The 14,525-nt window shown below is 41.4% G+C and overlaps 2 protein-coding genes across 2 annotated transcripts; one reads left to right on the plus strand and one right to left on the minus strand.

Annotated features, from left to right (window-relative positions):
• Positions 1–100: 100 nt before the first annotated feature.
• umodl1 (uromodulin-like 1) lies at positions 101–7,856 on the minus strand. The gene is made up of 17 exons (XM_037270501.1): positions 7,709–7,856; positions 7,340–7,582; positions 7,101–7,259; positions 6,494–6,618; positions 6,237–6,423; positions 5,239–5,379; positions 4,952–5,137; positions 4,600–4,860; positions 4,198–4,310; positions 3,902–4,121; positions 3,520–3,657; positions 2,116–2,903; positions 1,869–2,029; positions 1,353–1,589; positions 906–1,062; positions 758–842; positions 101–658 (listed from the first exon to the last, which is right to left on the minus strand). Exons 1-17 carry the CDS (start codon positions 7,782–7,784, stop codon positions 471–473), a joined length of 3,465 nt encoding a protein of 1,154 aa, XP_037126396.1. The 5' UTR covers positions 7,785–7,856; the 3' UTR covers positions 101–470.
• A 1,306-nt stretch (positions 7,857–9,162) lies between these two features.
• zbtb21 (zinc finger and BTB domain containing 21) lies at positions 9,163–14,525 on the plus strand. Its single transcript, XM_037270513.1, has 2 exons — positions 9,163–9,289; positions 10,449–14,525. The coding sequence occupies exon 2, from the start codon at positions 10,451–10,453 to the stop codon at positions 13,442–13,444; it is 2,994 nt and encodes a 997-aa protein (XP_037126408.1). The 5' UTR covers positions 9,163–9,289; positions 10,449–10,450; the 3' UTR covers positions 13,445–14,525.

Consider the following 14,525-nt stretch of genomic DNA (forward strand, 5'->3'; position numbering starts at 1 on the left):
CTTTTGTCGCATGACATTTTTAAGCAGATAAAAACTTATTGTTGAAACATATATGCAAATGTAATCAGCCAATGATTGATGGACATAAATGAAAACAGAATGACAGATATAATTGATAAAAACATTCTAACAATAAGTTGATCAACATTAAAAAGCGTAGATAAATGTAATTATTCTACACAGCCTAAATAAATTGATCCACATTGTAAACAGTGAAACTGACTTAAAGTAAATTATTGTGCTGTACACCAGTGACAATAAAATATTATTTCTGCATTGATAATTTTTCAAATTAAATATCAAATGTGCATTTATGGTAATTCTCTATATTTGACTTCCCTTAATTGACCTTTTTCCATGTCAATGTTTCATAATATTGACATGTCAATAAATATGTCATTGTGCAAAGCTTTACAAGTTAAATAAAGTTAACAGGGAAAACGAAATTATTAATGCAAACGATGTGAGACTTAAGCGTGAACCTCAATATTGGTGATGTTCAGCGGCTTGGATTTGGCATTAAAATTATAATGTCCGATGCGGTTTCTTTGATAGTAGAAGAGACAAGCAGAACCGATGACGAAGAAGAGAATTACAACTACTCCGAGGAAGGACAGTCCAATCAGTTGGATTTTGTCGCTTTCAGTCTCCGGGGCCACTTGATAAGGAAATAAAAAATGAAATAAAAAAGGAAAACAAGTTAGTCGGCAGTTGTTATTTTAAAGCATTGCAAAATTATGTATTTTTTTCCACTCACCTTCCTCAGACATAAACAAAGGTCCAGTTGAACCAAACGCTCTTCCAATAGTGTTGGAAGACCGAGGTGTTCTTTGCAAACAATCCTAAAACAAAAAAATGTTTTTATTTTTTGAAGGGTATAATTGCAAAATAAAAAGCGCACTCACCGGCACGCAGGTATCAGATCCAATCTGCAAACAGATCTGAACGTGACAGTGCAGATAAATCAAATTGACATCGACAAAAGAGAATATCTGCACAGACACTCGAGATGTGCTGGAGTTTCCGTTCATCAACACGTCAGTGTACAAGTTGAGGGCACATCTGTAGGTCACAGGAAATGGTTTGTGATTAACATCTCTTTTTTTTTTTTTATTCTTCATTCAGGACAAGTGTAATAACCCATTAAGAGTGCGTTAAGGTAACAGAAAGCTTCTAAGTACCGAAATTGGATTAACGCAATATTTCTGAAAAACTTTTAATATAATCAACTCTATAGCTTGACCAAAGAATGTCGAAGATCACGGAAACTGTTTCAAATTGTGGGTGAGAAATGCATAATAAATCTTCTTTAATTTGCGATTAATTTTAGAGATGAATTTGAAAGATCTTGCCTGTTGTCCAGAAAGATAAAACGTTTGTTATCCAGCGGATTTTGGGTGGGCGTCGCCCAGCAAGAGTAGATCACTACTTTAATCTCTTCTGCTGAGGTATTCATGCTCACTTGTACCACAACAGCCTCCTCTGGAGACAAGCTGTAGTTGTAAGGTAGAGGAAATGTTCCATTCAGCAGCTGTACTGTCACCTGGAACATTCCAGAGCTTGTGATCACATCTTGGATTAATTCATACCTGGAAACAATGACAGAAAAACCACATTAAATTGTGGTGATGGGAAATGAAGTTTCAAAATTGCTTCATGAACCAGTTGTTATATTTATTCACTCCTCCAGAGGGCACTCTCTGTTCAACATTGGGGCGAAAAGTATAGTGACTTGCCATTTCTTAACCACCTCAACAGTTCCATCAAAAGAATACAACTGGTTCATGAAGCAATTTTGAAGCTTCATTTTCCCCATCACGGGACGTTTTGATCTTTTCACTTCTAATGCCAGGGAAGAAAGGACGTACCCCATGGAGCCAATATCAGCAGACGTGAGCATGCTCCTCATGTAGGTACACATTATGGGAACCTCCAGGAGCAATTTGGGTGCCTCCAGTGTTCCATTAACTGACGTGTATGTTTCCATGGTGTTGAACAGTGTTACCGAAGCCATGTAATAGGATTCATTCTAAAAATAACAAAACAACAGAGGGGTTGTTATATTGGCAGTGTGCAAGAGAGGGCAAAAAATTCAAATCACCTACTATCACTCACTTGTGCAGAAATTGTGATGCACTCATTCCAGTTTACGATCAGCTGGGCATGGCTAGCATTGAAGGTAGTGACGCCGCATTCCCGATGGCCCAGGTACAGAGTGCCTTCCCTGATGTTGTTATCGACTAGAAACTGTCTAGCAATTGTAACTGTGATGCCTGTAATTGTGCACTCAACTGAAATATCACTCAGAAGTGAATATATTCTATGGGATGGTGAAGAAGTTAAGTCTTTATTCGGGGAAGTGGGTTCAGTCCTCGCTGCTTGAGTGGTTGTTATGATGCCGGTTGTATGTTCAAATGTGTTTGTCGATATCGTGGAGATTGTTTCTGCAACTTCAACTGAAGTGGATGTACTCGGTGCAATTAATCCTGATGCAATTGTGGTTGTTGGTATGGTGGAAGCGGTTGTTGGTACCATGGTGGTGGTTGTTGGTGCCATAGAGGTGGTTGGTGGTAGTGGTACCATGGTGGAAGCGGTTGTTGGTACCATGGTGATGGTTGTTGGTGCCATAGAAGTGGTTGGTGGTACCATGGTGGCAGTTACGAGAGACATGGTCACGGCTTCATTCCTGCTGGTTGTCGGCATAGTGGTGGTACTTGGTACTACAGAGGCGATTGTTGCTACCACGGTGGCAGTCGTCGGGGACGTCATTCGGCGAGCGGTGGCTATTTCCTCAGAGGTGATTGTTGAAGGTGGATATGATGGTGTTGTTATTTGAGGTAAAGGAGAAGTGCTGACTGAGGATGTGACAGGACTTGATTGCAATGTTGTGGTCTCCATGGTAGCTGCCCAAGAGAAAGCATTCTAGTTATTTTTAATAAGTGAAGAATAGAAGCTGCACTGTAAAATAAGTGGCAGTAAATTACATTTGTTTTAATCAGAGATGCAACTGAACTTTATTTATTTTGTGCACTGATTTTGAATCTGAGCTTTGTTTCTCTAGCACATCATGTTTTATAATAATAACAAAAATAATCCAGCAATCATAGCTATTTCTACACATGCATTATTTTGTGAAGCGGTTACAGATGTAAGAGGAGAGATTCAAATGAAGTCTCCTTTCACCAGTGGATCAGAGACAGCATGATCAAAGTGTGCATGAAGTCCCGCAGGTTTGCTACAAGCTAAGCTTCAAAAGTAGAGTAAACAATCAGCTGTTGCAAATAGAAAGACTGAGAGTGGATGGCTCAGTTCCCCTGTCCAATTTAGAACTGCTTCAGTTTCAAGCGCCAAGTGCAGGCCCACGTTCTGCACTCATAAATAACATATAATAAAGAAAGTATTTCGTCATTTGAAATAAGTTCAGATTTCATATTAGGCACATTATTATCTTGAAAATGTTCAATTTTGCAGGTTCCTATTTTTAGAATTTTATTGAATCGAGCAATAGCAAGAGGCTACCTTGACATGCTCTCCCAGGCCTTTGTGGTTCTGTGTCCATAAATCCATCTCGACATGAGCATGTGAAGGAACCCCAGGTATTTGTACATGTAGCCCATTGGGAACAATCATTTTCCCCTGGAACACATTCATCAAAATCTACAAGAACAAACACAACATAATTTTCACTCCAGTATCTGGCATACTTTTGTATTTTATATTCTACTAAATAAATAATAGAGTGTAAAGAATTCAACAGTTTATGCATTATGATTATTTTTTTCTCCGGCTCCTTCTGCTATAATTAACTTGACCACAGGAAGGCAGTATAATACAGTCATGCAAAATAAATAAATAAAAATAAAAATATATATGAGCACTGTCATAATGTAAAGACACATACCACTGATGCTTGTATTATTTTCATCCATTGTGTATATAGAGCTGTTCCTCAATGAGTAGAGTATTGCTGTGGATGTGTTTCTGATGTCTTGTTCTTGACCAGGGCTGAAGATCAGGATGAAGTCGACCACCACACTGCCGGGGGAAAACTTTATGATCTCGATTCTCACCTGACCCGAATTCATCATCGTCTTTGTATCTCGGGCCAGAGAAAAGTAGATCTGCAAAGAAATATAGCCAGGACTGTCGCAATGTTTTCTGTGATATCCACAAAATCAGAACACACGATGGACCTACCTCATCTAAAATTCCCGCTGTAAGATTTTTATAGGCCTGACTGCTTGTGTTGTATAGGTCATCGGTGAACGGGATGTTGGTAAGTCGCGTGGTTGCATCCAGAGTTTGAGCATCTACAAAGAAATGGTTATCGATTCAAATTGATTATTTGTCGATTCATTAATTAATTTTGACACATGGACAATATACCCTCAAGAGATTATCTCCATGTTTTACACTTTTTAAAACCGAGTTCCAGTGTCTCAATAACATCTCTGACAGTTTTTTTTTTTAAATTAAAACACCCCAAAGATAAAAAGCTATTTTTAAACATTGTATTAAAAAGCCCCCTGCCCTAAAAAAGCAAATAGATTTAGACATTGATCTACCAAAGCAAGTCAGATTTATAAGAATAGTTCTTACCAGTTTTGACTGCTATATAAAGAATATCTCCATGGCTTTTATTTGTTTGGATCTTAACAGTGACATTGTAGAGCACCCCCGGCTGCAGTTCCCTCACTTCCATCATGGTCTGCTCAGTTGTCCACATCCTAATAACATCTGAGCCCTCACTAAGACCCACCAAGTAAGTCTGGTTTGCTGGGATTAGGCTGGACCAGTACACACAAAAAGAAGTGCCAGTGATGTTGGCAGCCTGTAATCTGCTGATGCCAGGGGAGGAGGCTGGAAAAGGGCAGAGAGAGAGAGAGAGAGCACAATTATGACTCCTGTTTGCCGGTTTGCCAGACTGAGATAAGAATAAAATCCTTCATACAACTTGTGGTTGATGTCAAAGGCAGCTCATCAGTTGTAGATCCGTATATTGCAGTGCTCGTGTTTTCTGTGACGTTGAAACTAATCACCGTGTTGTTGTGTGCAGTCGGAGGTGAGGTTATATTGATTGGTAGAGGGCAACACTGCATGGACTCTGTGGTGCCTTGCGTGGTGATGTCATTTGGCACTAAAACAAAAAAGTAAGCCTCGGATGAAAATGTATTATCTAAACAGTGGCTGCCACTACAATAACATTGCAGTCAGGTTCTATTTATATTTTGTTCTAACCTGCACAATGAGTTCCGGGATTGCTGAGGTCAACGTCAACATATCTTGCTTGGCAGGTGCAGTGGTAGGAGCCCACCGTGTTGCTACATTGAGCTAGTGGAGAGCAGTGATGGAGAGCCGGATGTGCACATTCATTGACATCTACAAGGATGAAAAGGGAAGAATGAAGAAATACATCATTCACACTCACATCGACACCGATTTGACAATTAAGAATTGCGTAAAATGCCATCTAGTGGTGAATTAATATAATGCAATGAGCCATGTTCAAAGTGTGCATATTTGAAGGACGTCTATCACCATTTATTTTCATCAGATGTGGAAGCAACAAATCATTATAGTGTTCCCTCAAGTGACAAAGTAAGTTTGTCTCCTATGGGTATCCGTAGTAGAAAGATGGCGCTTCCTGAAAGGTAACGCACGACCCTTGTTATATAATTAGCGATTATTGCTCCTACATTAAATAAAAAATTCTTTGATTGATCAAACATATTTGTTTGAATATTATTGAGATAATCATTTTTTTTTAAATGAATGAACACTGAAAAAGAAAACAATCTGTCGCTTCTGAAATCACACTGTCCCTTTAATGTTTCTATCACAGAACATATAACTTCCTGTAAGAGTCATTTTCCGTCTATAATTAGGCTCCTTTGAAAGCGAATCAAAACAAAGGTCTCGGAAAGAACGATTTCCATTCAGTGGTACAAACGTGTTCATGCAGTTACCACCTTGTATCCGTAATACGTATGGACTTGTGAGCAATGCGTGGGGGAGGGGGAAATCTGTGTGACTAACTCGGGTGTTATTTTCTGCCATCGCAGGAAACATCCCACAGAAGACGTTCGCTCAAATAGAAGCGAAGCTGTGGTGTCACTGAGTCATTCTTTCCTGACTGCAATGTTCTGTACATGCATCACACGCTTGAAAAATGTCACCCCGTCTGAAGAAACACAAGTCAAATCACGTGCGGCCTCGCCTCTACTTGTCCTCCTCACCTTCTACTGTCACAGCTGACACCTCTTGTATGTGTTTCAGGAGGAAATGCAGTTTTGACGTGACCACGTGAGGTGAAAGAGCAAAGCTGCAGTCTATCAGCAGCGAGGTGGCCGTTCGATACGGATGCACGGGCCATGAGCTGAGGTAATAAACTGAAAAATCAACTGACTCCAACGCTCCAGTTACCTGCAAAAAAAAAAGGGAAAGGAGTGAACACAATGATAATCATTGTCTTGGGATGTTAGTTTTGCGGTACCATCGTTTGAAGTAATCTTGTGTGGTTGAAAAGAGCGCCGTTGTTCATCAATTGTTGATAATCTGTCTTTATTGTCACTGTCGCGTTGAAAGAGTGCCTCGGATTTTCCGTGTAATTAGCGGAGTCTGATGATTATAAATAACATAGTTAAAGGGTACAAAATAATAAAAAAACACAAAGATCCAGCGTTGAAATCTTTTGGATCGATTGTTGTCATTTAAAAAAAAATCATGATCATAAATGAATTTGATTTTATTTAATTTTTTTACATTTATTCTTAACTCAAACATATACTACATGTATAAATTCATGCTAAAAATATACTGGCACTTGTAAGCACAGACCTCCATCAAGATTAAAAAAAAGTAGAGGAAATGACATTTGCGGAGTGCAATATTGTATGTGATTGTTTGATCATGTTTTTGAAAGCTGCAGCTTCAGGCACTGTTTCCTGATCTTGAGCCAAGTCATTCTGTTTACAATACAATTCCTATTTAATATTATATTTGAACAAAAACAGCACTCCACCAAACAGACTTGTTTTGATAATTTGACACAAGGACAAAGCAAAGCAATTTCTCGGGTAAAATAAAAAATATATACTAACTTGTAAGGTTATTGCAGAGAAAGTAACCCGAGCTCTCACAGCACTTTTGCCAATCCGGACAATCAATGTCCCACTTGCAGTCATCAACACTGGAATTAGATCTAATTGTGGTTGGGCACCATCCAGGTTTGGCCATCAAGTCTTCACTCCCATTTAAAGCTCCATTAAAAAAAAAAAAGAAACACCAAAACCATCAGAAAGACAGAAAGTAAAAGCGAATGTTCTGCATGCACACTTACACAGGGCACAGTAGCTTCCCACTTGGACGTAACCATGGCAACATCTGGTCACCTGCTCCACCAGGATCCTGTACTCTGTCTGATGAACTAGTTTGAAAAGCGTCACTGGACATGGCGTCCAAAAGAGCCAGCCACCGCAACTCTTGGTTACAGTATACGGAACCTTTCGGAACACCAAGGAACTCACAGTGCGGGTCTCGTTGTAAATACAGAGTTGATAGCCAGATGGAGATAAGGATTCTCCTATCAGAAATAAATATTCTTGAGTGATGACATTAATTGGTTGCTTTAAAATTAGATTATTAATTACATATGTACATTAATTGGTTAAAATTAGCAACATTTCTGTTTTGATCATATATATCATACCTTCATATGCAGCTGTTTTCCATGTGGAGAGAGCCAAAAGAGAAAATATCATCCAAATTGAAAGCATATGACCCATTTTGATCGGAATTACAAGAATATATTTAACGGCAGCATTGTAAGTGCATGATCCTCATTAGGATTGTAGCAATGCACTGTTGGTTGGACTGTACTCATGGCTCAAATCCTATGTGGTTCTTACTCCCACCCCCACCCCTCAACCTTGATTGCACCACCTATCCCTAATGGATCGCAGAAAAATAGCAGCCGGCATGTTTTGGATGTGTTTTTGTGGTTGTATTATTGTATTGAATTAATTCATGCGTTCACAATGTGGAATGCAGAAAAAAAAGCAATCTTAAGACATGGTGCAAATGCCTTTGACTTGTGTTTATTCTAATTAGGTCCTCGCCTAATAATAGAAATTTGATGGAAGGTTGTTGGTTTTTTTTGCTTCTTAAGAAATGATCATTTTGCCGATGTTATAATGGTAAACATGTTTCCAACACCAAGGGAGATCTGAGTGAGAAGTCCCCTGATGTGGTTTCCACGCAGGTAACCATGGCAGTACTTGCTATGTACTGCTGATCCCAACACAGCAATTAATATCTTGGAAGATGGAATGGATTATCACTCTCATTCATTACATTGATTTTAATTTTAGGAAGGATGCAATCATTACAATAGACATTGACATTTTAACACACGTTTCAATGATTAGTTTTGGTTCTGAATCTAATAAAGAACATAATGATTTTCAATTCATAATATGGTGGAAAAAAACGTGACTGATTTGACTTGCTACTATTATCAGGGTAATTATGACATGCTACATTTGGAAGCAGGAGAGTGTGTGGGAGGTGAAGAGGTAACAATAGATTACTGCACATTTACAAGACATCTTAATGACTATCACAGCGAAGTAAGGTTATTTTGATGATCATATGTGATGATCATACAGTAAAGTAAGCCTTTGCAGTGGTACAATCTGTGCCACACCTAATTGCGTCACATGATGGTTGCCAAGTAATGTTGCTGACAGCTTATTTACAGGAACAGGCCTGTGGACGAGATAAACAGGGCACCGTTGAATGCTATGACACAAGCCGACTGAATTTGTGACTTACATTATCTCAAATTAATTGTTAATTGAATTAAGGTTAAGTTAAGGCATTATATATATGTACGTATGTATGTATGTGTGTGTGTGTGTTTATATATATATATATATATATATATATATATATACACACACACATATATATATATATATATATATATATATATATATATATATATATATATATATATATATATATATATATATATATATATATATATATATATGAAGATACGCCTTTAAATGTGCGTTAACGTCACATCCTCTTTTGGTCCCGCCTACAAAAGATTCTAGCCAATCCAAGCGCAGTGCACGTGACGAGCTTTCAATGCAATGACCTCATCCCTGGTGTGGGATGACGTCAAATTCAAGATGGATGGAATCACGACCAGCACGCAGAAATCGACACAACACTGAATTAAGTCCAGGTTGTTTGGATGAGAGAACTTAATCACGAGGGCCGGGTAAGCGGAGAATTCTATTTTAAGTTGGTTAAAAACGGAATAGAATATGGTTGATAGAGTAGCATTTAGTGGGCGCTTTTTTTTTTCTCCCTCTTCCCCCCCTGACGTAACTCAAAGGGGCAGTTAGGCTGTTGTTAAACCCGAGCAGCTACAACCTGTTTAGCTGGGAGCGACGTCTCGTCTTCACGTTTTTTTTAAATAATCAATATAAAATAAGGCGGCTCTCGTAGCAGGCGTAGCGGATTCATTCATAGTGCTCCTACCGAGTGCGTGTTCAACTGAGTCCATAACGCGCCCAACTTTTCCCTCCTGACGCCACACTGCATATTCGCAAAACCACCGAGCAGGAATGGCTGAGCGCGGCGCCATTCACATTCCGCTTCACAAATTATAAACATTCTGCCACTCTTGTGCAAAAGTATTCTTATTTTGCGGAACAAGTAAAGTGTCATGCAGGAGTGCGCCACGTCTCACGGATGATCTAATGCCCCCAGCGTTAGTGGACTTCCTCGTAGAAAGAAAGAAAAAACACGAGTGGCGACTGTTTCGTTATTTGGGGGTGAGGTTAGTTATTTAGTTAATAGTTTTAAACAGATGAATGAAGACAAACTGGATTCTAAAATGACGTGTCTGAAGTTGACAACACCATTGGTTAACACACCTCGTGCTTTCAATATTACTTCACCTCTATTAGATAAGGAGTGCATGAAACTGTTCTATTCCTTTTTTTTTTAAAGATATAACATATGCATTTTGTGACATTTAATGAAAACAATTATTGTGTAAAGCGAATATGTAATTAAATAAAAATCCACAAATATAACTAAAAAAACCTGTGATGAGGTAAGAGTAAGACTGTCTGTGACACTGTAGTCTTATTTCAGAAATTAAAATAATTTCTGAATTTATTCTGCGCAGCACGATGAAATTGTGGTTATCGTATTTCTGTGGGTCTGGTTTTGAATTTTGGTTTAGGCAAATTTGGTGGTCCACAAAGTTGCACTAGCTCATTTTATACAGCATGTTTATCTTCCTTTTACCCGGTCGTTGTTAAACGTCACTGAGTACCTGAATAACTGTATAATAGTTATATAATAATAAATATTCATATCTGCATGTTCATTCCCACATCTAACCTCTTTTTGTTTCTTTTTTTTAGCAATGGAGAGCTTAGTGCACTACAGTTGTCCTGCCCATGCCCTCTCCGTGCTGGGGCAGCTCAATGAGCAGCGTCTCCGAGGCCACATGTGTGACGTGGTCCTCGTTGTGGCCGATCAGCGGTACCAAGCCCACAAAAGTGTCCTGGCTGCCAGTAGTGAATATTTCCAGTCCCTCTTCACCAGGATGGATGACACGTCGTTAAAGGTTGTAATGGTGGACTTCTGTGAACCTGACGCTTTTGAGATAGTGCTGAATTACATTTACTCGTCTTCACTTTTTGTGGACAAAGACAGTCTCTCAGCAATCCAAGAGTTGGGCTACACTTTGGGAATCCCTTTCCTCACCAACATCGTGTCCACCAAGCCACATGCGTCATATTGCGTCTCGAGAAAAAGACTGTCCTATTCCGAAGGGGATGACAACGACGCCCAGACAAGGAGCGTCATCGTGTGCCGTGTCCGCAACGACACATCCGAACCCTCGTGTCCAAACTATCAGACAAAAACACCGGAAAGATCGTCGTCTCTCGTCGCGACTGAATCGGCTCAGCCTCCTTCGGAACTTAAGTCCTGCGACTCGGTCAGAAACTCTGAAGCTATCACGAGTAAATTACATGAACAAACTGAAGCTTCTGGAAGGAGGTCCACCCATCCATACACATCCATTTTAAAAGGGAATCCATCCTACTTGTCTTCTATTAGGCCCCAGCTGAAAACATCGGCATCATTCAGCGAGGCTGAAGTGCAGCATATCGGGATGTCGCAGTCTTGCTCAGACCAGGACGTAAAACAGGATTCAGGGGAGAACTACACCACCAAAGTGTCCTTTCAGGGTCAGGCCGCCACTGAGCTGAGCCAGACTATTGACCGGAGCGGGCCACTCATAAAAAGCTTACTTCGCAGATCGTTATCCATGGACAGCCCGGTTCCGGTCTTCTCACCCACGCTGGAGCTCAAGGAGCTGCAAAATCACGAACAGTCGGTCGTTAAATTGGCATCGGGTCCGGAACAATCGGCTCACAACGGTAATTCGCGAACATCTCCCATTGTTCTCAAGTCCAAGTATCACGGCAGACGGAATGAACAAACTCAGGTGGAAAGAGAGGACAGCGTGAAAGCCGAGCCCAGCAGTCCGCTCGCCGACCCTTTGGACATTATTCGGATCACCGTCGGAGAAGCTTTGCCGGTCAATCTGAAAGATTTACAAACAAATTACGAACAATGTTCCAAGGCCAACTTCATTCCTTTGGGGAAACGCAAGGAAAGGTCGGACAACAGACGGTACCCGTTCAAGAAGAACAAAATCTTTAAGGAACACAGCGTCTCCACAGAGGAGAACACGTCCGAAGTTGTGTCTCGCAGCACCAGCCACGACAACGAGAACGACAAAGAGTGGTTTCCGAACAAACTTTTCACGTGCTGGAACTGTTTCAAAGTGTTCCGGTCCAGCGCCGGACTCCACCGACACGTAAACATGTACCACAACCCGGAAAAGCCGTACGCTTGCGACATCTGCCACAAGCGCTTCCATACAAACTTCAAAGTGTGGACCCACTGTCAAACTCAACACGGCGTCCTCCAAAACCCGGCGTCATCTTCCAGCTCCCCGGTGATGGACGACCGATTCCAAAAGAAACTGATCGACATGGTGCGAGAGCGAGAAATCAAGAAAGCGTTGCTGTGGAAGCTGAAAAGGAATAAGCAAGCCATGCAGTCTACCGGCCTGTGCAAAAAGCGAACACGCGCCAACTTTGTATGTCCCTATTGTGGCAAAGCATTTGTCTTTCAGTCTCAGTACAGGCAGCATTTAAGGACACATCCTGCAGAAAAAGCTGACAAGGACCCCCCAGGGGAGGACATCCTCTACCAGAAACAGGACGGGCCCAAGGATGACGACGGCGCCGTTTACTCCTGCAGACTCTGTAATATGAAGTTGCCGTCGCTCATCGAGCAAGGCGATCACGAGAGGGGTTGCCGGCATTCCACCGTTTGCCCTTACTGCGGCCTCCGCTTCTCCAGTCCGGCGGTCAAGAAAGACCACGAGGCACACTGCAGGTACAAGAAACTGACGTGCCTGGAATGCATGCGCACCTTCAAGTCCTCCTTCAGCATCTGGCGCCACCACGTGGAAGTGCACAACAACAACATGATCAATATTAAGGAACAGATTCATCCCAATGAGGGAATGACCGAAATGTTCATCGAGGAGCATTACAACAACGAACCTCTGGCAAGAGAGACAAATATGTTCAACGATTCCTCGGGCACACCGATGTATGATGATTCCGAAGACTCGTCATCCTACGTGCCCGAGGACCTGAGCATGGGCCGTCACGGGAAGCTGGTGGTGAAAGAAGAGCCGCTGGAGGAGTCTGTGAGCGAGAGGGAAGAAACGGAGAGCGGCCAAACTGGCCTGGAGGAACCGGGCGTGTGGCCTTGCGAGAAATGCGGAAGTCTTTTCTACGCTCGCAAAGACCTGGAACGTCACCAGGAGCTCCTATGCCACATCAAGCCCTTCATCTGTCACATCTGCAACAAAGCCTTCAGGACCAACTTCCGCCTTTGGAGCCACTTTCAGTCGCACATGTCGAGCGCAAGCGAACACGCGGCCAAAGGGATGGACGTGCACCCCCCACCTCTGTCGCCCTCCCCGCCCGCGACCTCTCAAACATCTGAAGGGCCCTCTCCACCGGCCTCCGCACCAGTCGCGGCGGCCGACGAGTCCGACGGTCCCGAGGCTTCTGCGTCATTGCTCAACAACGGCGGCAAGATCCAAGCTCTGGCGGAGCAACAACCGAGAAGCCGCAGTCCCGTGTCCAGGTCAAACAGCGCAGAGAATTCAAGCGGGACTCAGGATTCCGACACCCTCTTTTACCACGCGCCCTCTCTCTCGGCCTTGACCTTCAAGAGGCAGTACATGTGCAAACTCTGTCACAGGACCTTCAAGACAGCTTTCAGTCTCTGGAGCCACGAGCAGAGTCACGGCCACGTGTGAGCATTCAGCAAGTTCTCGCAGTACATTTGTCTGGAGGCTTCACACATGATCATCAAAAGCCAGCCTGGAAAAGGCAGACTTTGAATGTATCGCTTCCTTGCTTGCCTCCAGCGTACGGTTTTAAGGAGGGTGTAAACACACAGGGTATTCGGGCCACACTAAAAAGCAAAACAAAATATGATTTTTTTTTTTTTTTTTTTAAATAAATTCAGCAAACAAACATCAAAATATCTTTTTTTTTTCTTTAGCTCATATTTGTTAAATGACCCTTTGTGTATTTCCTTTTCAGTGTGACTTGAATACGCTTTGGACTATCATGAATGTGCAAACGAGTCCTAGATGTGTTTTGGGTATGATCTACTTCAATTTATCGTAGTTGCCTACTTGTATTTACACGTACGTGTCGGTGTTTTAAGAGAGCGAGATGACGGTGTAACCCACGTGACTTGAGCTGAACCACACGTGACTTCAACGAACAAGCAAAAGGGGGGGGGGGCGTTGTTTTCAGAGCAAATGCTTTTGTTTATCTGCTGCGCTTCAATTATGGCTTAGTGCTTTTGCATCAGAATTGTTTCTTGGTGTGATAAATCTTTACGATTTTTCACGCCTCGTGCACTTTTTTGCCTTCATAAAAAATAGGGAGATTATGAGTTGTACAGTTGTGACTTTAGGACTGATGCATGTACCTAATTGTTATTCACTTTCTTCACTTGTTGCATTGATTTTTCTATCTCTCAAACTACAGTACCTTAATGTAAAACAGCATAATGACATCATAGCATTAAAAAAAAAAAAAAATCTCAGGTTGTTCAGGCATTTCAAAACATTGATGTAGTGAGAAGTCAGGTTACATTATCTTCCGAAGTATTCATTGAGTGATTAAGATATGTTTTGTACAATTTCAGTGGATGTGATTTTAGTGTGTTGTACAAAAAATGGCAAGTTGTATCGACTGAAAAAAAGGTGGTGTTTGTGGTCCTCTACTTTGCAGAGTATTTGAATCTAAAGCTAATGTTATGTATTTTACAGTTCAACTTTCTGTATTATTATTTTTTGCCTCTTGATTGACAGGTCATCACGG

Source organism: Syngnathus acus, chromosome 14 (genome assembly GCF_901709675.1).
Source record: "Syngnathus acus chromosome 14, fSynAcu1.2, whole genome shotgun sequence".
Lineage (NCBI taxonomy): Eukaryota > Metazoa > Chordata > Actinopteri > Syngnathiformes > Syngnathidae > Syngnathus > Syngnathus acus.